Below are 21,654 nucleotides of genomic sequence, written 5' to 3' on the forward strand. Positions count from 1 at the left end.
ATCAAATTCATTTTGGATGTGCTTCCAAACATTCTCCTCCATATGGCTCCAGAGCTTTACTGGACAGTTTTCCCCTGACAGAATATTCAGACCTCACAAAAGCCTGTCTGAATTTTCTCTCTCTCTCTCTCTCTGATTTAAGTATGACTTTCATCTGAACCCTCAAATGCCTAAAAGCAGGAGTAAGCAACCTTTTTCAGCCGTGGGCCGGTCCACCGTCCCTCAGACCATGTGGTGGGCCGGACTATATTGGGGGTGTGTGTGAATGAACAAATTCCTTTGCCCCACAAATAACCCAGAGATGCATTTTCAATAAAAGGACACATTCTACTCATGTAAAAACTAGCTGATTCCCAGACCGTCTGCGGGCCGGATTGAGAAGGTAATTGGGCCGCATCCGGCCCCCAGGCCTTAGGTTGCCTACCCCTGCCTAAAAGTGATCCCACATGAGTGCAGGGCAAACATTTTCCCTCAAACACATTGTTTCCCCTGCAGTGATCCATTCACATGCAGACAACACAGCACAAAAGGGTTCTCTTAGTAACCAGCTTTTATTGTACTCTCTGCCAGCAATTACCGTATTTTTCGTCCTATAAGGCGCACCGGCTCATAGGACGCACCTCGTTTTTTGGGGGGACCGCGGGCTCACAAGGCTTGCAGACACTCGCCGGGGCTGCAGGCTGCTGCCCGCAAGCCTTGTGAGCCCGCAGGAACTCCCGCCGGGCTCACAAGGCTTGCAGATAGCTTCCTGAAGCCTGGAGAGCGAGAGGGGTCGGTGCGCACCGATGCCTCTCACTCTCCAGGCTTCAGCGAAAGCCTGCATTCGCCCCATAGGATGCACACACATTTCCCCTTCATTCTTGGAGGGGAAATAGTGTGTCCTATGGGGCAAAAAATACGGTACATAACTGGATTCCTGTCCGGCATTCATGTCTGCCTGTGCCCTCCTTGAGAAACACTTGGGGACAAGAGGGAATCAAGCCTCCTCTTTCTTAATGTTACATTTCTTAAATTGCTGCTGAAAAACTTATGGAATGACAATTATATAAATAAACTTAAAATATGTTTTTAATGAGAAACACATGGCCAAATTCAAAGGGTCATAATCAATGTTATGTGAAGACTAATTCTTTTAAAGCTACCCACTCTTAGCAGGCTTTTTTTAAACGAAATGATGTTGATTATCTCTATTATGAATCACAGAAAATTTTCCCAAAAAAGGTGTTTGAGAGTTGGAGGAAGATGTTCTTTGATATGTATCTGAATGACCAGAGTAGACAGAAAACTCACAACAGCATATAACAATAACTGTAAGCTTAACTGTTTAGTTCACATGTTTTCTAATATTTATTACTAAAAATTTGTGGTTTTGTGAACAAGCCACAGTGAGTCTCAGAATTGTATGCTCCTTTCTTTTTCCCCGTTTGCTGCTACTAGGCAGCAAACAGAAGCAACTGCTTCCACTTTTAAACAGATTTCCCTAATTCTAGGGTCTCAGCAGTGGTTAAGTCAAATACAGAGAACTTGGTTTGTTTAAACTCTGTTTAGTAAGAACCAGTCAGTTTCAAACCATAGTTTCAGATACTGGCTCATTCATGAACTTCGGGCCACCAGCCTCCTGCTATAGGAGTAAAAGGGCTCAGGCCCAAAGTTAGCTCTCTTGTCCCAACAAAAGCCTGAAGCTGGCCCTATAATGACGGGAGAATCAAAACCTACATGTGATATATGAGAAAAATGTAGTTTTTTAAAAAAATCAATGCACTTTAAAGTTAGGGATGCGGGTGGTGCTGTGGTCTAAACCACTGAGCCTAGGGCTTGATGATAGGAAGGTTGGCAGTTCAAATCCCTGCAAGAGGGTGAGCTCCTGTTGCTCAATCCCTGCTCCTGCCAACATGGCAGTTCGAAAGCATGTCAAGTGCAAGTAGATAAGTAGGTACCGCTCCGGCGGAACGGTAAATGGCGTTTCTGTGCGCTGCTCTGGTTTCACCAGAAGCAGCTTAGTCATGCTGGCCACATGACCTGGAAAACCTGCCTGTGGAGAAACGTCGGCTCCCTCGGCCAGTAAAGCGAGATGAGCGCTGCAACCCCAGAGTTGTTCGCGACTGGATTTAACTGTCAGGGGTCCTTTACCTTCTTCTTTTTTTTTTTTTTTACTTTTAAGTTACCAACTTAGGAAGCAAATTAAAAATGCTCTTTTCAAAGCTACTTTAGCTAGATCTTATTCTCCATGAACATTGATTACGACTGGTTCTGTACAGTGATTTTTTCTTCTCTGCAAAGGGTTTTACCGTATGACCTTTAATGACCTCTAAAGTCCACTGATAAAAGACAGAGTCCTGAAATTCTTTGCTTAAGAAAAATGCCCACTTATGAGTAAGAGGCAAGAGGTTTGAGGACTGCAGTATGCATTTTCCAACCACATTCCGTTCCTAATATTTTTTATAAAGGTCAGGGTATAAAACCATTCATCAATCTTGGGGGCAGTGGGGAGGAATCACTGTTCTTTATAGCTTCACTGGATTTCTGAAGGTTCAAGAAAATGCTGCACAAACTTCCGTTGAAAGACCCATATGCACCAATAATTTTGATGTATTATGCTAAAAAAAAATGAGATAGAGGGTGGAAGATGCCTTGGGGCACCTCCACTGACTTGTAAAGCAGCTGGTGATGTGTACTGGTAGGGTAGGGGGAACACTAGGTCAAGAGAAGCTTGTAGACGAATGATTAAATTATCAAAGGTGAATGAGTACATGTGTACAATAGCAACTTAATTCAAAACAGACAAACTAGAAAGAGCTTATTATGGGGGGAGGAAGAGGTAGGCAATAGCCTGGATGGTGGGGGCACCAGAAGAAATCTGGAAGCGGTAGTACAGTGGTGCCCCGCAAGACGGAAAACCCGCTAGACGAAAGGGTTTTCCGTTTTGGAGGTGCTTCACAAAACGAATTTCCTATGGGCTTGCTTCGCAAGACGAAAATGTCTTGAGAGTTCCTGCGGGGTTTTTTTCCTCCCCCCCCCCTTCTTCTAAGCTGATAAGCCGCTTATCTGCTTATCCGATAAGCCGCTAAAAGCCGCTAATAGCGCTAATCCGCTAAGCCATCAATGGGCTTGCTCCGCAAGACGAGAAAACCGCTAGACGATGAGACTCGCGGAACGGATTAATTTCGTCTTGCGAGGCACCACTGTATCTCTGTAACAAAGCAAGGAATTGGAATACTAGTGGTAATCAGTAGGTTGGCTTACAGGGTGAACTAGTTGCTTGCTTTCCACCATAATCAGCACTCTTATCTGTCAGCTACTCTCCTTCCCACATTTTAAACACTTTGAAGATGGGGGAAGGGAATAAGGAAAACCACAGTCAAGAAGGCTGATCTCAAGCTTTCAGCTTTCTGCAATGAAGGCTTCTGAATGTGCTCAAATGTCTTATCAATGGGAATTCTTTTTTAAAAAGTTTTTCTCAGTGTGTTAATTTGGAAGTATTAGAAATATATATTTTCTGGAGTCAGCAATTTAAGTTTCAAGTATTCCTGCTGATGAGTGAGGAACAGCTGACAAAACAGCTCTCATCTTAACTCTACAAAAACTGCAGTCTTTTATTCTCTCTGGTCTATATGTTACATAAAGGTAAAGGGACCCCTGACCATTAGGTGCAGTCGTGACCAACTCTGGGGTTGCGGCGCTCATCTCACTTTATTGGCCGAGGGAGCCAGCGTTCAGCTTCTGGGTCATGTGGCCAGCATGACTAAGCCACTTCTGGAGAACCAGAGCAATGCACGGAAATGCCGTTTACCTTCCCGCCGGAGCGGTACCTATTTATCTACTTGCACTTTGACATGCTTTCGAATTGCTAGGTTGGCAGGAGCAGGGACCGAGCAATGGGAGCTCACCCCGTCGCGGGGATTTGAACCACTGACCTTCTGATCAGCAAGTCCTAGGCTCTGTGGTTTAACCCACAGTGCCACCCATATCCCATATGTTACATAGAGAAATACAAATATACCCATTTGGGCTTGGGCTCAGGGATTTCTTCCACTACCCTTATTTCCAGAACTGCTCTCTGTTCCTACAACAAGGATGGGGAACTTGAAGATAAATACAGGCCAGCCAGGGGAGTCAATGTGGTCTACTTGGCTGTTTTCCCCAAAGTATGCCCAAACTATGCCCACAAATGATGTCACAGCTGAAGGGCAGGACGACAGGGTTTATTTCTGCATAGGCTGATAAACAGAGATTCCAGCCCTTTCCCTGCTCCTTTTAAGTTTCAAATTTGTCCTGCATGGTCATTCCTGATAAGGATCTTGCCCAAGGAACCAAAAAAGGTTCCCGACTCCTGCCCTAGAGCTAAGTACAAAATATCTTGTAAGAAGCGCTTGTATTACCTTAAGCAATATATTGAAAGTTACAGGTCTAAAGTAGTTAAGCACTCTCTGCTGCCTTACATTAAAAATCCAAACATCCAACTATCCAAATTACATTATCATGTTTATGTGTGCACATGTTCATGCATGACCCCATAGTCAAAGTTTTTAATGTTAATGCAGAAAAGATAAGAATTAGAAGGAAAAGAGACGAATGAAATAGAATCTGCAAGCAACACTTGTGGCTGTAGGTAATAAAGCAGGATTGAGAGCTGTAAAAACCACTTGCTTCAATGTACATGGACTGCACTCCATGCACAGACGTCCAGCACCTTTTTGCAACATAGAAGCTGCAATCAAACCCTGAGCCCCCAAAACACAGGACGGCACCCCACTTTCACTCCAAGGAAAAGTGGAATGTATGTGTACTGTATTTGAGCATTGAAGAGAATGGAAAAATTTGCTCAAGTACAAGTGCCAACATTTATCTCAAGGGGAATGGGTGTAACATTCGTGATGAAGAACCTCTGACTCTATGCATGACACTGCCAGAGTCCTCTTCAAAACTCAGTTAGTCAAGGGAGCTTTGCCACGATACAGGAAAAATAGTAAGCATGCAGTTTATTTAACCAAAGAGGTAACATGTACCGTATTTTTCGCACCATAGGACGCACCGGACAATAGGACGCACCTTGTTTTAGAGGGGGGAGAACAAGAAAAAAAATTCTCCCCCTCTCTGCCCAGCGCCCCTTCAGCGAAGCAGCAGGAGGCGCTGCGCAGAGAGGGGGAGAATTTCCCCCCTCTTGTTTTCCCGCTCTAAAACAAGGTGCCGTTCAGGCGGCTACCTTGGAAGCCTGGAGAGCGTGAGGGGTCGGTGTGCACTGACCCCTCTCACTCTCCGGGCTTCAGGTTCTTTTCAACCTGCTCTTTGGGTCTGGCGGGGGAAGCCCACCACCAGCCCCAAAGAGCAGGTCAGGGAGCAGCGGAAAGGTGCAGCGAAAGGCTGCTGCCAAAGTCGCGCGTCACCTCTCCAGCTGGGAGAGGGTCACGGGGCTATGGCTTCTTTAGCCCCGCGTGCGCTCTCCCAGCTGGAGAGGTGACGCGCGGCTATAGAGGCTCCTTCCATAGCTGCGCGTCACCTCTCCAGCCAGGAGAGGGTCGCGGGGCTACAGGGTCTTCGCTCCATAGGACACACACACATTTCCCCTTCATTTTTGAAGGGTGAAAAGTGCGTCCTATAGAGCGAAAAATACGGTAATTGACAAACAGGAAGGGACTGTAAAACAGATGTCTTACCCACCTGGCTACAGAATACATGAAAAGAAAATCATTGTCCGGTGACCCAGGAGACTTGCTATAGTCGGTATATTTCTTCTGGGTAGTACTTTTGATATCCTTCATCACAGACTCCATTTCTTTACTTAAATTGGTTTCTGACTGTAAAAAAGAAAGAGGGCTGACTTCACATAGCTACAGTAAGAGGTGATTACAGCATTAAGACACCCTTGGAAAGTTAAGAATTACTTTTACAAATTACGTAACAGTCATATATCAACAGCGGAAATACCGAATTCTACAGAATGAAGCTAAATCTAAACAGTTATGGAAGTGGACGAAGCACTCTTAAAATCCTACAATTATTTCTATGTTTTATTGTAAACCGCCTTGAAGGAGTTTGCCCTCAAAGGCACCATATGCATTTTATAATAAACATATTCAACTAGGCATACATTGGAATAAGTCAATATGAACACAGGATTTTAAAACACTAATACGTCTCAAGAAAAAGTAGTGTTTTAACGTATCTATAACTAAGACTGGAGCAGAGTAAAACTTATAATTTTAACTGCACCTTTTTGAATGTCACTGTGAAACTTCAAAATGCATAAAAGTCCTAGGAAAAGGAATAATCTGTACTCTTGATTGACACACTTCAAATGGCTTCTACTTAACAAGTGATTGATGCTTTTTATCATAAAGAAATTATGAGTTCCATGTAATACAATTCAGTTCTGTGTAAGATGAGAAGCTGGAAAGAATGACTTTTAACGACCAATAAATACATAGACTGAAATGCGGGAGCAAAATGCTCACATAATCATTTCCTATTTTAAAGGTGATGTAACAGAGCTTAACTGTTAAAATGTTAACGTTATTTAAGCTCTTAAGTGCTTAACAGAGAGATGGGAGAGGATATTTAGCTTTAAAATTCTATAAAATGCAAATGAGTTTGGGGAAGGAGAAAGAAAGAGAGAATGAAAAGCAATGTTGAAAGATGGAGACAAATTAACGAGGATCTTTCTGCCTTACACTGATGCTTACTGGGAAAGTTCCCAGCTGTTCTTGAAGATCTTCCACTTCCTTTATGAGATCTTGCATCGTCTTGTTACTGTGACATTGCCAAAGGCTCCTCTCCACATTGTTGCCAGGATAACATGGAAGAACGCTGTTAGCAAACTGCCTGCACAGAGGACAAGTAAATTCTCCTTTGTCCACTGAAAAGCCCTGGAGAACCTGGTCGTTCTAAAGGAAATAAAAATACAAATGAATTCGTGAAGCGACACTGCTAAGTTCTAGTGACAGCAAGGCCAGAAATAAAAGAACAATTGCTCAGCTACAAGTTAAAATGTAGTTATTTTTGTAACCAAGCAATTTAATGAATAAATGCTTAATGTTAAGACTTCTAATTATTCAGACAACCTTTTCATCACTGTAATGCAAACACAGAATGCCAGTGCAAGGTCCATTTGCAGCAGAAAATCAACAAGCAGGAGAGGGATATTAAGGGAAGAGCATTTTGGGGGTGGGCCGGGGGGGGGAGTCCTTAATGATATGTACTCTCTACTTGTAAATTATAGTAGCAAATATTCAATTCTCTGTAGACATGGCAACAGTGATTCTCTAGGAAAAGAGAACTGAATCATCATTTTCTTATCCTTGGTATCTGTAACAACCTCAACAAAACACTTGAAAGACTATGGACCGGGTTCAGCTAATGTTTGCACTGATGGGTGGCGCTGTGGGTTAAACCACAGAGCCTAGGACTTGCCGATCAGAAGGTCAGCGGTTCGAATCCCCATGACAGGGTGAGCTCCCGTTGCTTGGTCCCTGCTCCTGCCAACCTAGCAGTTCGAAAGCACCTCAAAGTGCAAGTAGATAAATAGGTACCGCTCCGGCGGGAAGGTAAATGGCATTTCCGTGCGCTGCTCTGGTTCTCCAGAAGCAGCTTAGTCATGCTGGCCACATGACCCAGAAGCTGTACGCCGGCTCCCTCGGCCAATAAAGCGAGATGAGCGCCGCAACCCCAGAGTCGGTCACGACTGGACCTAATGGTCAGGGGTCCCTTTACCTTTACCAGTCTCCATAGTGTCACATTGACTTCCTCCCATAAGCTTTTTCCTAAGCCTAATTCTCTCTCTGTTAGAAGGCAAAGGGAGACATGTGATGCTTTTTTAGCCTAGGGCTTGCCGATCAGAAGGTCGGCGGTTCGAATCCCCGCAACGGGATGAGCTCCCGTTGCTCTGTCCCAGCTCCTGCCAACCTAGCAGTTCGAAAGCACATCAAAGTGCAAGTAGATAATTAGGTACCACTCCGGCGGGAAGGTAAATGGCATTTCCGTGTGCTGCTCTGGTTCACCAGAGGCGGCTTAGTCATGCTGGACACACGACCTGGAAGCTGTACGCTGGCTCCCTCGGCCAGTAAAGTGAGATGAGTGCCGCAACCCGAGAGTCATCTGTGACTGGACCTAACGGCCAGGGGTCCCTTTACCTTTTTAAGGGGGGGGGGACTCTGTCACAAGCAATGGAGGGCAACACTGGTGGCTAGAAAAAAATGTTACTTTCACAGATTGTCTATCTGTGACTACACTTCCTTTCACAGAACCAATGAGAGCTCAGGTGAATGAGGCTTTCATCGTGATAAGCACAAAGCAGTTGTTTGGCAGGGACCCCTCTCTTAATTTTTAAGACCACTGAACATACCTTGTCCAGGTTGTGAATTGTGATCACTTTTTTAAACTGTTAGATCCCATACCCCATTCCCCACTGCCATAAGAGTGGTTGCTGCAAGCCGCTTTGATTCAAGTATGGAAGTTATCTTATTTGAATCTGTTAGATGAAGCCTGGGGAACAATAATTTAAGCTCCATTGCTGCATCACCTGCACAGCCTATCACTACAGACCATAGTCAGATAGATGTTTCTAACATAGCAGATCAGCAAATTCAAATGTTACCAAATACAACAGGGGCTGTGTACTGTGAAGCCCATCCAACTTCAATGAAATAGCACAGAACTAAAAACTTCTTTTTCGTGGCCAATACCATAATGCATTATATATGAGAATATTTAAGTGGGGGGCATAATATTTAAGGGGGGGCATTATATTTCAAAAGATGGATTTTGCAGCTTGTTTAAAAAACCCAGATGGTACATAAAGGCATCACTGGGATTCTATCGATGTCAACAGCAAAGCCTATAGTACTTAATGAGTAAAAAAGCTCAATATCCAGAAATGTCCATTTTAACTTACCCGCAATGATTCCATGTAGGATTTATGGCAATCTATGTGTAACGTGTGGCCACAGGTTTGTACATACACACCTCCTTCCCAGCCAATTGATACCGATTGCAGACAGGAACTCTTTTTAAAAGGTAAAAAAGGGGGTAAAAAAACATTCATATATATCTCCACCACCAATTAAAATGTAAATTAATCAAAATAAATTACATGTAATTAGTTGTCTAATTTAAACATAGAATGTTATTCATAAAGTGAAGACCAACAAAGAGCCAGGGCGAAGAAAGTCAGGGTTTTTTTTTAAATGCCTAATCATCTATGTGTTTATCAAAAAGTCTTTGAATAAGGTTCCTGTTCAACTTCCAATGTATGATGCATATATTTCTGTTACATCTAAGCCTGGTAAAGACCATGACAAATTTTGCAAGTTATAGGCCAATTTCTTTAACTGGAATAGATGTTAGGGTATGAACAGAGATTCTGGCTAATAAGAGTTAGGGCAGTGGTATTAACCGTACTGCATGTGAATCAAGCAAGTTTTATTCAGCATAGACAGGGAGCTCATCACCCAAGATTGGTGACCCAACCAGCTGCTTTAAACGGTCTTAGAACTGATCCAGCTGCACCTATTTCCTTAGATGCTGAAAAGGTTCCGTTAGCACTCACCTGAAAAGTGATTCTCAGCGCATGCTAGGATACCACCAAGGCACTTTATGTTTGCTACTTTGGACAAATTTAGATTTTCTAAAGAATTTATAACGTGGGTTAAAATTTTATACCTCTCACCTAAATCGCAAATAAGCCTGGAAGGATTCGATGGTCTGTGGACCATATTGCCTGGCTACATCTGAACATATTTATTACAGATATCAATTTCATGAGGATACCTATTTGGACATATGAGAGTTTATATGAATTTATGTTTATTTTAAAATGAATGAACTGATTGTTAATGTATAATAGATGTGAACTGCTGCTGGTTTTTCCTATTATTATTATTATTATTATTATTATTATTATTATTATTATTATTTTACACAGTACTATTATTCTAGAAAAAGAGGTGATGTGAACTTCTCCCTTGTTCTCTTAGAATGGCAATGACGCACACCTGAGAGGTGCTGCAACTGGGCTCCATTGAGGTCCAGCTGAATAAAAGCCATGTGTGTGTGTTTAAAAAATTGGAAAAAAGTAACTTTAGAAAAACAGGATTTGTTCCCCTATTCCTTAGGTGAGGTGAACAAACTATTCAAGGGCTTTAACAGAGGTTTCTGTTTCTGCGCCAAGAGAAATTTAAGGATTAATTCTTTCCTACTGTGACCATTTTAGCACAATAATGATCTGGAAAGCTGAAAGAAAGCAAAAACATTTGATCCAAGTAATATCTGAGTTGGACTATACTTTTTTTAAAATCAAAGAGTAAACCAGTTTCCTATGTGGGAGGATTCCCAGTGCACAAGATGCTGTATTTCAGAAAGATTTAGAATTGCTAATAAAGTGCTCTGCTAATAGGTACCAAGGCACTTCAGATCTTTTCACACAATCAAATGCATGTGGCCCCCTTTAACTAAACAGGAAAAATGATTAAAACGTTTGAAATGTATGAAAATGTTCTTTGTGTGCAGTGGGTTATGTATGCACCCCAAACTATTCATTCATTGGTTGGCTAGAAAGGAAGCGATGCTTTTATATTTTAGATTGCAATTTAAGTAAATTCTGGTTTTCTGGGAATATTTTTAACTAGATGTAGTAACAAGGTCTACATGCTAGAGTTGTTGAAAAGCCATGTTTCGTGCCTCCAATTGGCTCTAAGGAAAGGGTATAAGGATATGAAATTATTGTGTTTCCCCTCTACAGAAGGAAATGTTCTTGTATGTAGCTTTGCTCCTTTCAGGAAACAATGTAAATGAGAAGTAGTAGATATGGCAACAAAGTGAAGCAGAAAATGACACCTGATTTCTTAGTGCATCACTCCAAACATTTTTTAAAAATTCCTTCAGTTGTATACTCGTTTCACAAACAAGGAGTTGTAATCAGGACCCAGCCAAATTCATCATTCCATTTGTAGGTGACAAATGATGTGGAACAATTTCAGTATTTTTTTTCTGAACTACAACTACTGGGCCCTGAAACAGTTTGCCAGGACAACAGTGGACTCCTCTCTCCTTTTTTTGTGCAAACATGCTTGTATAGTTCAAGAGACATTCTTAGGAGGAAATGTGATGAAGGTCAGGGCTCTGTTCCATCACTGCTGATCCCAGTACCAGAGTCAATGGTTTTTAAACGGGGTTTTGTTTTTTGGAAGGAGAAGAAGAAGAGGAAGAATGGAGATGAAATCACTGGCATAAAGAAGTGCTCTCTCTCTTTCAAATTGCGCTCCTCTTCTGGGAGACAAAATGCCCTTAAAACTGCTGGTTTGCCACAGTCCTAATTGTGAAACTGATAAACAACTATTTTCACTGCTGAGCAAGCATTTTAACATACATGTCCTAAATTGAACAGTGTGCACAATCAGAGAAACAGGTTCTCGCATCCCTGTGGAACACTCACAGAGATAATTTGAAGTAATTCGTAGTTGCTATTAGAAAAATTATAGCAGTTAACGTAGCTAAATATCTAAACGAAGCGCAAGAAACAGAACACCATCGCAACATGCTCCTGCAGAAAACTTACATCTTTAAAGAAGTGCTGTAAAGTGGCGAGGCGGGCTTCATACACTGCCGCACACGTATCCCAAGGATAAATCTGCTCCTTTTCAGAGGTTGGCAGCTTCTTGGGCTCAGTAGTATTGCGGCATTGCCCCAAAACTGCAAGGAGAAATAATGTCATCATCAGCAGAGTGGGAAACGAAGCGCAACTGAGGTAGTTCTACTTTTTAGCCACAGGTCACATCCGCACACCATATTCTCCGAGCAGGGCACGCACTCTTGCCTGGCTAGGTCCATGGCTTCCTAACCAGAGATTTTTGCCGGCAGAAATGTGTTTGCGAAGTGTGATAATGCACCTTGCTTTCTTGGATAGCAGGTGGAGAGGGTGTGAGCATGGATAGAAACCTCTGGCTTCTGCATGGTCTAGAAGGCGGCGTCCAGTGCAAAGGTAAGAATCATGTCTGTTGCCCCACCCACTTGTGTCTCTGACCCTGTCCGTAAGGGGCATGTGGAGGTTGCCATGATGGGACACACAACCCTCAGGGCGAAAAAGGTTCCTCGCTTTGGTTTTATACAACAAAAAGCTCAAGAATACAGTCATACCTCAGGTTGAAGTAGCTTCGGGATAAGTATTTTCGGTTTGCGCGCTGCAGCGGCCCAGAAGTAACGCTCGCGCATGCGCACATGCATGTGCGGAAGCGGCGAATCATGACCCGCGCACATGCAGATTGCGTTCACTTCTGGATGCAAACGGGGCTCCGGAATGGATCCCGTTCGCATCCAGAGATACCACTGTATAACCATGTGAGATGGCCGTATGTACACTTTTCTTGCAGCTCCTTTGAAGTGCAGCAAACACTAGCTGCCGTTAAAATATTCTCAGATATCTACCTATCTTCTTCCAACTCAGGAAGCTGTTTCATCAGCCCTACCTGAAGAGGCCTGTAAGAGCACAACTAATCCAGCCGGTCGCTCCTCAGTGGAAGGGCCGCTCTGTCCACAAATAACACAATCATACACAGCTTCAGGGACATGCTGTTCTGCTGTTGCTATCTCCATAGCAATTTCTGCATCTGGTGACTCTAAAGATCAGAGGAAGGAAACTGTATTAGTGAAGAACTCTCATAAGTGGGTAAAATGCAAGGTAGGCCTGTCAGTTGGATCATTATACCAATTATAAAATGCAGCGTGTTCCTATTTTCCACCTAAGGATGGCACATATATTTAATTTTGTCCACACTGAGCTTTATCTCTATGCTACTATAAATCATGTTTATATTATACACACACACACAGAGAGAGAGAGAGAGAGAGAGAGAGTAAAGCATGTTCCTTGCAATATTTGGGTGGTAGGACAAGCTTGTCCACACCTCCACTGCAGGAAGTGACTGAGAAGCTGCTGCATCAGCCAGTTTTGCAATCTATATAGCTGCAGCCAACTTATGTACACAAAAAGAAATTAAATAAAACAACCACCACCATCACTGATTTAGTAATTAATGTGGAGGCATTGGAATGTTCTGTGTGTTTCATTTCAATAGCCCCTTATCTATCTAAGTCCTGTTTTTTCAATCCAAACTTTGAAAAGTTGGGACTTGGCATGAGACAACGGATGAGAAAAACCAGAAGAACTTTTAGAAAGCATCATGTGGGACGTTTCTCTCACTGAAGGACTAGAACAGGGGTGGGGAACACTTCTGGCCTCATTATCTGTCCCCACCCACTTGGACCAACTTTGGCAGGGGAGTGAGACAACCCACCGGCCAATAAACCGATGTAATCAGATAAATTATAGCTTGGTTGTTCTGCCCACCTGTCAAAGCCCCTTGCAAGGTGCTTCTGAAGCCCCCAACTGCCAGGTGCTTGCCAGGAACCACACCACAAGGAGATTTGCCAGCTCTATGGTGAGCAAAACCCCAAGCAACGGGCTGGCAAAACTGCTTTCTGCAGAGGTTGGCTGCACATTCAAGTCCATGACGGGGAACTCCATTATCACAGGCAAGGAGAAAAGTGTAACCTTGGTCGCAGGGAAGATGCTGTTTTCCTTTAGTTTCTTAATGGCAATGCTGCCAAAATCTAGGGGGGAAACCAGGGAGCAGGAAGAAAAAGAAGCATATTGTCTTTGACATTTAAGATTATTGTTTTTGACACTATATGCACTTTTATCACCACCCAGTGGCAACTGAAAGAACAACAGATGAAATGAATACGGTAGTTTTCATGTTTAAAAACCAATTCATTTCTATATTAATTTCTCTAGTTGTGCGCTATAGAAGTGACCCCTGAAAGTATAGTCTTTCCATATTAATTTCTCTCAGGGAAGCTAGACATTATGTAAATAGAAATAGGAAAACAACATTTCTCCTGTATGTTTTCAACCTATAAAGGAATTCAGGTCACCGTTTCCAAAGATAAAAAAGAATCTATTAGGAAAGCTTTCCTAATAAATCACTAAAAAACAAACAAACTTTTTAACGGCTTTGGAAATATAATGGCAAGTATTTTCAATTGAGTATTGAATATAAACACATTCAAATGTTAAGGCTTGCTGTGACAAGAGAAGTCAACCACACTATACAAATCAATCATCAATTTACAGAATCATAGGATATACCTCTGTATAGAAAACAATTCATTATTGTTTTAACCATTACATCTAGTTACCCCTCCTGCCACAGACTGTACAGCCATGCAGAAGGAACATCCTGCACTGAGTATTCCTGTACTTTGACAGATTATTAAAATGTGTGTTTCAACTTTTCCTGCTGAAATCAATAGGATTTGAATACGCAATGTTTTGATTACTAACTACATAACAGCAGGAGCAAAGCAACAATAAGGAAGTCACCTCTGTTGTTCAGTATAGGAAAGGAGAAAGCATCTTCAATAATATCACTGATTTATTAGGCAATTGCTATAGCTGCATAAAACTGATTAAATCAACCACTCAACTAAAGATAGCATATCTTGTTAAAGTCTCCTTATTGCTGTAGTGCATGAAAACAGAACACGGTGAGCTACTTTAGATTTTGGCACAAAATCTGTGTGCTGTTTAATAACAGCTAAAAAAAAAAAAAGTTTTCCAAACCAGATTTCAAAGCCACTGCAGTACCGGCCTAAATTAAGAACTTGAATATATTACTTTAAATATAGCAAATGCATAGTTCATAGTTATGCAGTTACATCATACAGACTAAAGAACATTACATGTAGGTCTAGCTAAAAGGCTACAGCAGCTCAAAAACAGTTATGTGCAAGCGTTATTATTAATTAGAATTAGTGGAATCATGCTCACAGCTTTATTATTAGAGAAGGGAACATTCTCGATGGTTCAGAAATAGGCATTATTTTCCATTATGACCTTTAAAACGGCCTTGGCCCAGTATACCTGAAGGAGCGTCTCTACTGCCAACATTCAACCTGGACACTAAGGTCCAGCGTCGAGGGCCTTCTGGTGGTTCCCTCACTGTGATAGGTGAGGTTACAGGGAACCAGGCAGAGGGCCTTCTTGGTAGTGGCGCCTGCCCTGTGGAACGCCCTCCCATCAGATGTCAAGGAAATAAACAACTATCTGATGTTTAGAAGACATCTGAAGGCAGCCCTGTTTAGGGAAGTTTTTTAAATCTTTTGTTGTATTTTTAATCTTTTGTTGGAAGCCGCCCAGAGTGGCTGGGGAAACCCAGCCAGATGGGTGGGGTATAAATAATAAATTGTTATTATTAGTAGTAGTAATAGTAGCAGCAGTAGTGGGTCGTATTGAGATTACCTAGGCATTTGTAAGCAACTGGGAAAGTAAATGCATACCAGGCTTCCTCAACCTCAGCCTTCCCGATGTTTTTGGCCTACAACTCCCATGATCCCTAACTAGCAGGACCAGTGGTCAGGGATGATGGGAACTGTAGTCTTAAAACATCTGGAGGGCTGAGGTGGAGGAAGCCTGATGTATCCTATTACCACTACACTAGGGCAATTGCTACCACTAGCCACAACTGGTTTTTTAACCAGCTAATAGTAGATTACTGTGAATAAAGGAACTGGGGATAAAATGTATGGTTGGTACTCCTAATTGCCCATAGACAGCTTTCAACAATGTCAAATGTACAAATCTTTTAAAACGAAACAGAGCAAAACCCTCAAATCAAATATCAAGTAGCACTAGGTTACTGAAATTATCTTGATCCATGAGAATAATGCTTAACTTGACACTAAATATTGTATGTTTCTGCAACGCCTTAGCTTAAGCACTGGAAACCCCACATGCTAAGTGTGGTTTTTACAATCTGTTAACGGGAAGCAACACTGCTCTTGCAAAGCACTGTGTCCAAGCACAGAAGCAACTGTCAGAATGTTAATATCTTTTGCCCTAACACAGCATGTGTATTCCCAGACGACGAGTAGAAGCTAATCTATTGTCCTATAAAATCCAGAAGGAAAACCTGTGTCACCTTGCTATTAAAATGAGTATGTACCTTCCCTACCCGCAACTCCTCAAAAATAATTTGCTCCAGGAATTGAAAGCTGGGCTGCAGAATCACGCTGAGTTAATAAGAGACTTATCAAAAGGATGTTCCATATGAATTCTCTGGATTAACATTAAATCAGAACACATTAAGTTCTGTATAATTTTTTTAAAAAATCACAAGTGATAAAATTCTAAAATGAGGTGATTCCACTTGCAAGTCAGACAGTTTTGAAAGTCAGCCATCTGCTGCAATATGGACTAAATGTGTCTTTCTCCACTGACAATAGTCGTGTCACGAATGTAAGAAAGTGAAAAGCTTCTGGGAGTTGATATATAATGAAATGAAAAAAATGTTGAAATATACATTTGTTAAGAAACCAGAGGCCTTTCTCTTAGGAATTGTCGGAAATGAGATAAATAGAAAGGATCATAAACTTTTCCAATATGCAGTGACTGCGGCAAGAATATTACTGGCCCAGAAATGGGAACAAGAACAAATACCAACGCTGGAGGAGTGGAGAATGAAGCTGATGGACTATGCAGAACTTGATAAACTGACTGGGAAGATCAGATATCTACGAGATCAAAAGTTCATCGAGGACTGGGGAAAGTTAGTTGAGTATTGGGAGTGTATAAGTGATAATGGAATAATGTTAGTGGCATTTAAAGAAGCTTTGTAATAACATAAGAAATATTGTAAAAAGGGAAAATAGAAGTGGGGGGTAGGCATAAAGGCAATAGCAAAATTTGGAAATGTGTAATTAAAGAAGATATAATTCAGATGATTGGCAGAGAGGCTGAAGGAAGTCAAAAATGGAAAAATTTATAGAAGTTGTAATGTGGTGTGATTTGTATTTTCTTTTGATGGAAAATTAATAAAATATAATTATAAAAAAAGAATAGTTGTGTCACAAAATCCAACCACTTATACCAGGAATGGGGACCGATGGGTTTTCCATCAGGTCCTGCTATCCCTGACTTACACCATTGGTTGCCCACTCATGAGTTCTTATGTATGTATTGCATTTTTATTCTGCCTTTCCCCCAAGGAACTGGGGAAACCCAGCCAGATGGGCAGGGTATAAAAAAATAAAATTACTATCAGTATTATTACTATAAGGAACTCAAGGTGGCAAACACAGTTTTCTCAGGTAGTTTCCCAACCATGCAGCAACCAGACTGCTTAAACAAAAGCTACAGAGATGGCAGATGACTTTGCTGCTATTCTAGCCCTTACACAGAATTGTTTCAGGTCAACACAGAAAATGTCCTACTTCTTGGCTTGTCTTCTCACTTCCCAAATCACTTCTGTTTGGCATCAGACACTGGATCTACCAGTTTATCTGCTGAGCCAGAACCTGGGTCTTGGGGAGCACATTATTGTCTTGATTATTTGATGATGATGATGATGATGATGATGATGGTGATAATAATAATAATGATAATGATAATAATGATGATGATAATAATAATAATAATAATAATAATAAATTATTTATAACCCGCCCATCTGGCTAGGTTTCTCCAGCCACTCTGGGTGGCTTCCAGCAAAATATTAAAAGCACAATAAAACATCAAATCTTAAAAGCTTCCCTAAACAGGGCTGCCTTCAGATAGCTTCTAAACATCAGATAGTTGTTTATTTCCTTGATATCTGATGGGAGGGCATTCCACAGGGTGGGTGCCACTACCGAGAAGACCCTCTGCCTGGTTCCCTGTAGCTTCGCTTCTTGCAGCGAGGGAGGCGCCAGAAGGCCCTCAGAGCTGGACCTGAGTGTCCGGGCAGAACAATGGGGGGCTTGAAAGGTCAGCATCAACACTTTGAATTGTGTCCGGAAATGTAACATCCACCAATACTACCCACCAAAGTACTCACATCCTGCCCTTTAATGATTTCTCGGGGTGGCTTACGAAATGCTCAATCAAGCAATGTGGGAAGTATCTCCAGAATGTACTGGCAAATCAACCCTAGCTAGCAAAGTCTGGCTAGAGGAAGTGGAAATGATACAAAGGTTGACTGGGCAGTGCTTGATCAAAAAGCCACTTCCTGAACTCCCTTGCTTAGCTAGAACCCCATCTTCCACCTCTCTTTTTTGAGAAGTGGTTTGGGTAGTAGCCCTGAAGCTTCAGACACACTCTGTGTGGATAGGGTGTTGTTAACTCCTGTGTTTCTGATGGATGCTTAGGAGAGATCAGAGAAAACGGTATCCTGTCAGTCCTACAAAATCATCTAGCCATATTTGGTAGTAGTGATGGTATGGAAGTGAGAGCTGGACCACAAAGAAGGCTGATCGCCGAAGAATTGATGCTTTTGAATTGTGGTGCTGGAGGAGACTCTTGAGAGTCCCATGGACTGCAAGAAGATCAAACCTATCCATTCTGAAGGAAATCAGCCCTGAGTGCTCACTGGAAGGACAGATCGTGAAGCTGAGGCTCCAATACTTTGGCCACCTCATGAGAAGAGAAGCCTCCCTGGAAAAGACCCTGATGTTGGTCCTGCATATAAACTTGCCCATCATCTCCCCAGAACGTTCAGTGAGCTTGGGGGGCTCCTTTTACCCTCCCCTACCATTTCAACCCCATGCACAAAGCTGCTGGGCAAGTTTATATGCAGGATTTGAATAGATTTGAGTGGAGGGCCATCACTACAGTTATGTGGCTAAACCAGAAGACTGAGCCACTTCTGAGTGAGAACTTTCCTTGAGGGTTCTATGATGAACTCTAGTGGGGAAGCTGTTTCTCGCTCCCTTCAGTCTAAATATCCTGTTTCTTATCATTAAATGTGCCCTAGGAAACAATACTCCTTTAGCCTCTTTTGCAAAGATCTTGAGACCTGAAAAAAAAAACATATTAAGAAAAATGGAGAATAAAACCTTACCAACATCCATGGCGGTTTCCATAAAGCTTTTCTGCCTTGATGCAAATTCAGCCAACAACTTTTGTTGCCTCTCCCTGGCCTTCTGTCGCCTAGGTGAAAGAGAAGAATTGGCAATTGTGAACAAATGCCAAGACAGCTCAATTCATAAGCTCTGTTTTTAGGTTGGTAGAGTACAAGAAGATCTTAAACGTTACATAAAACCTGAAACGATCATTTTTGCCTGATGTTATTGCATGTCAATCTCCCAAGACCCCAAAGCTTTAATGACCAAATATACCAGAAGCCCTTGATGTATGCTTCCCCTCTACCTCTTCCTTCTCTTCTTAGTTGAACTCCAGACAAGTCTAAGACAGGAGCAGAACATGCTCCACCCACACTGCAGAGGGGGCTTTATTGACCACTGTAATGGAGTATGGGGTTGCTTGTGCGTAAAGCGCAAACTGCTCCGAACTGAGTAGTTTGGACAAAACTTTCCCCCCAGGCTGGACAGTCAGTACACCATGACTGTCTCAATCACTGGAAGAATCCGTCAGTGGGCGTTTCCTGAATTTCTTCCAACATAAGAGTTCTTTCACACCCAATCGTCGCTTCCCTTCTCTGCGCGAAAGCTGTCTGCGCAGAGTGGGCGTCCCCAGAGGAGGTCCCCTGCTCTCCCCGCTGGTTTCACTGGAAGAGTCCTGGAGCCTTCTCTCCGCAGCTCCCTCGGACTCCCCTTTCTCCCTGGTGTCACCTCTATCTCCTTCCCCAGCAGAAGCGTCCTCTCTCCCTTTGCTGGTTCCCTCTCCAGCATCATCATTAGGGAGCCCCAGCGCCACCCTTGGGTCCAATGGCAGTTCCCTGACAACCACACTTTATTAATTGATTAAAATATATCCTCCATCCAAGCATTTCAGAGTGGGGCACAGTAGTAATTAAAACAACAACTCCCAACTACAGATCAGGAATGGATGCACAATGAAACAGTAAAGAATCTTTAAAACAAGCAATGGCCATTACAAATGGCTAAATAACCCGGTTTTAGCCTGACACCAAAAAAAAAAGAAGAAGATTGGTGCCAGAGTGGAGGACATTCTGCAAGTAGGGCACCACTACAGAGGAGACCCTCTCCCACATAACGGCATGTTGTGTAACACATCAAGACAGTATGCTAAGGAGCTTTGGCCTTCCCTGGAAAATCTCAATGCTTGGTCAAGACAGGGTGGGGAGAAGTGTGATTGCAGATGTGGCAGATTATTATTATCAATTAAATTTGTATACTGCCTTCTGTCCACAGATCTCGGCGGTTCACAACATCAAAATACAAGATTTATTTAAAAAAAACATTCACAGCAGGATGAAATGTACGCAGAAAATGAATGTTGATATTATAAGGAACCTGACTCAGTTAAAACGCTGGGGTTTTGCACAACCAAAAACCATGCTTTTATTGTCTCAGAGAAGGATGTGAGCTTCCCTAAAAACTCTAGAAAAACAGCACAAAAGCCTACGGAAAACGTAATTACACAGCTAGTGGAATTGTTAACTTGACAGCACAAACCTCTTGTCAAAAACAAATCAGAGTTCTTCTGCCCTAGATACAATGCTTTTTTGCCATTATCCTGTCACAATAATGGACTAATTAGCTGACGATATACGCAAAGGACATGGCACCAAATATTTTTCATAGCTTTAACAAGTGCGTAAATCCTCTCGTCCAAATTGTGGCTTTCGATGAGAGGAATATACACAAGCAAGTTTTTATTCCCATTTTTAAAACATTATGTAACTTATGCAGTTAACCTTCTAGATCTTCAAGGATACCGAAGATTTAGCTTATGCAATTTAAAATCACCGTCACATCGTCACCATCACTTATTATATGACAAGTGCAACTGAGTACCCAGTTAAGCACAATTTAGTCCCATTTAAGGAGGATGTATCAAGAACATGAGGCAGCTTTCATAATACTGAACCCCACTGCCGCCCCCCGGGAATTCCTCTCAGCGCATGCTATGCCTTTGCTAAACAGGCTAACTGTAAATAGAGACCCTTAATAAGGAGGCCATAGCAAACTGACAAATTCAGTACAGCTCAGTGATTTTCTACCATGGCCCAGGGGGCTCCGCACCATGATTGAAAAAATATTGCAAAGCAGCACTGGTGAATTCTTCTTTAGCTCCATGCCTTGGTTTCTATGGCAACGACTTATGTGGGTGATGTCAAGTTTGTCTTTGCAGGACGAAGAAACCAGAAAATAGGTCATCATTGACTGCTCACAGCCTGCTCCGTCTTCATTATGGCAAACTGGACTCTGTATTCCTACCGACTTCCTTCCACACACTGAGGTCACATAAAACAGCTTAATTGCCTGCGGAGATTCATCTTCGTTTTGGATTTACACAAAAGCATATGTACGCAGCTCCCCTCTCCCCTCCCCGTCCTCTCCTGTCAAGGCTTTTTGCAAGCATCATTTCCTCTATTTCCAGGAGTGAGCTATTGCCGTATGTAGCTAAAACAGCTGCATGACCTATACAAACGTATGAAAAGGATCTGCAGAACTGAGGGAGCCCCAAGGTGTGTGAAAGTGCAAAAGGAGGGGGGGCAAACCCTAAATATCAACAGCAGCTAATGTTGCAGTGCAAGGAGTGCTCCTTGTTCCGGGTTCCAGCCACTCAGTTCCATATCCCCTCCTCCCCAAAACAGCCCTTCAGCATTCTGTAGCCACCAGGCACACTCAGTCCTCATTAGGCCAATTTGGATTCTTAATTAATTGCCCACCCTTCACCTTAAGGTCGCAAGGTGAATTACGACA

General features: G+C 42.4%; 1 protein-coding gene across 1 annotated transcript in view; it reads right to left on the bottom strand.

The window, feature by feature from the left end:
• The window catches only part of UBR3 (ubiquitin protein ligase E3 component n-recognin 3), a 93,942-nt gene that overhangs the window by 24,013 nt on the left and 48,275 nt on the right, over positions 1 to 21,654 (bottom strand). The window contains 6 exon segments of the mRNA XM_081850273.1: positions 5,659 to 5,795; positions 6,681 to 6,881; positions 8,888 to 8,998; positions 11,549 to 11,682; positions 12,456 to 12,605; positions 18,864 to 18,952. Coding sequence (XP_081706399.1) covers positions 5,659 to 5,795; positions 6,681 to 6,881; positions 8,888 to 8,998; positions 11,549 to 11,682; positions 12,456 to 12,605; positions 18,864 to 18,952 — 822 coding nt within the window.

The sequence above is a fragment of the Podarcis erhardii genome (assembly GCF_964252035.2).
Source record: "Podarcis erhardii genome assembly, chromosome: 1".
NCBI classification, from domain to species: Eukaryota; Metazoa; Chordata; class Lepidosauria; order Squamata; family Lacertidae; genus Podarcis; species Podarcis erhardii.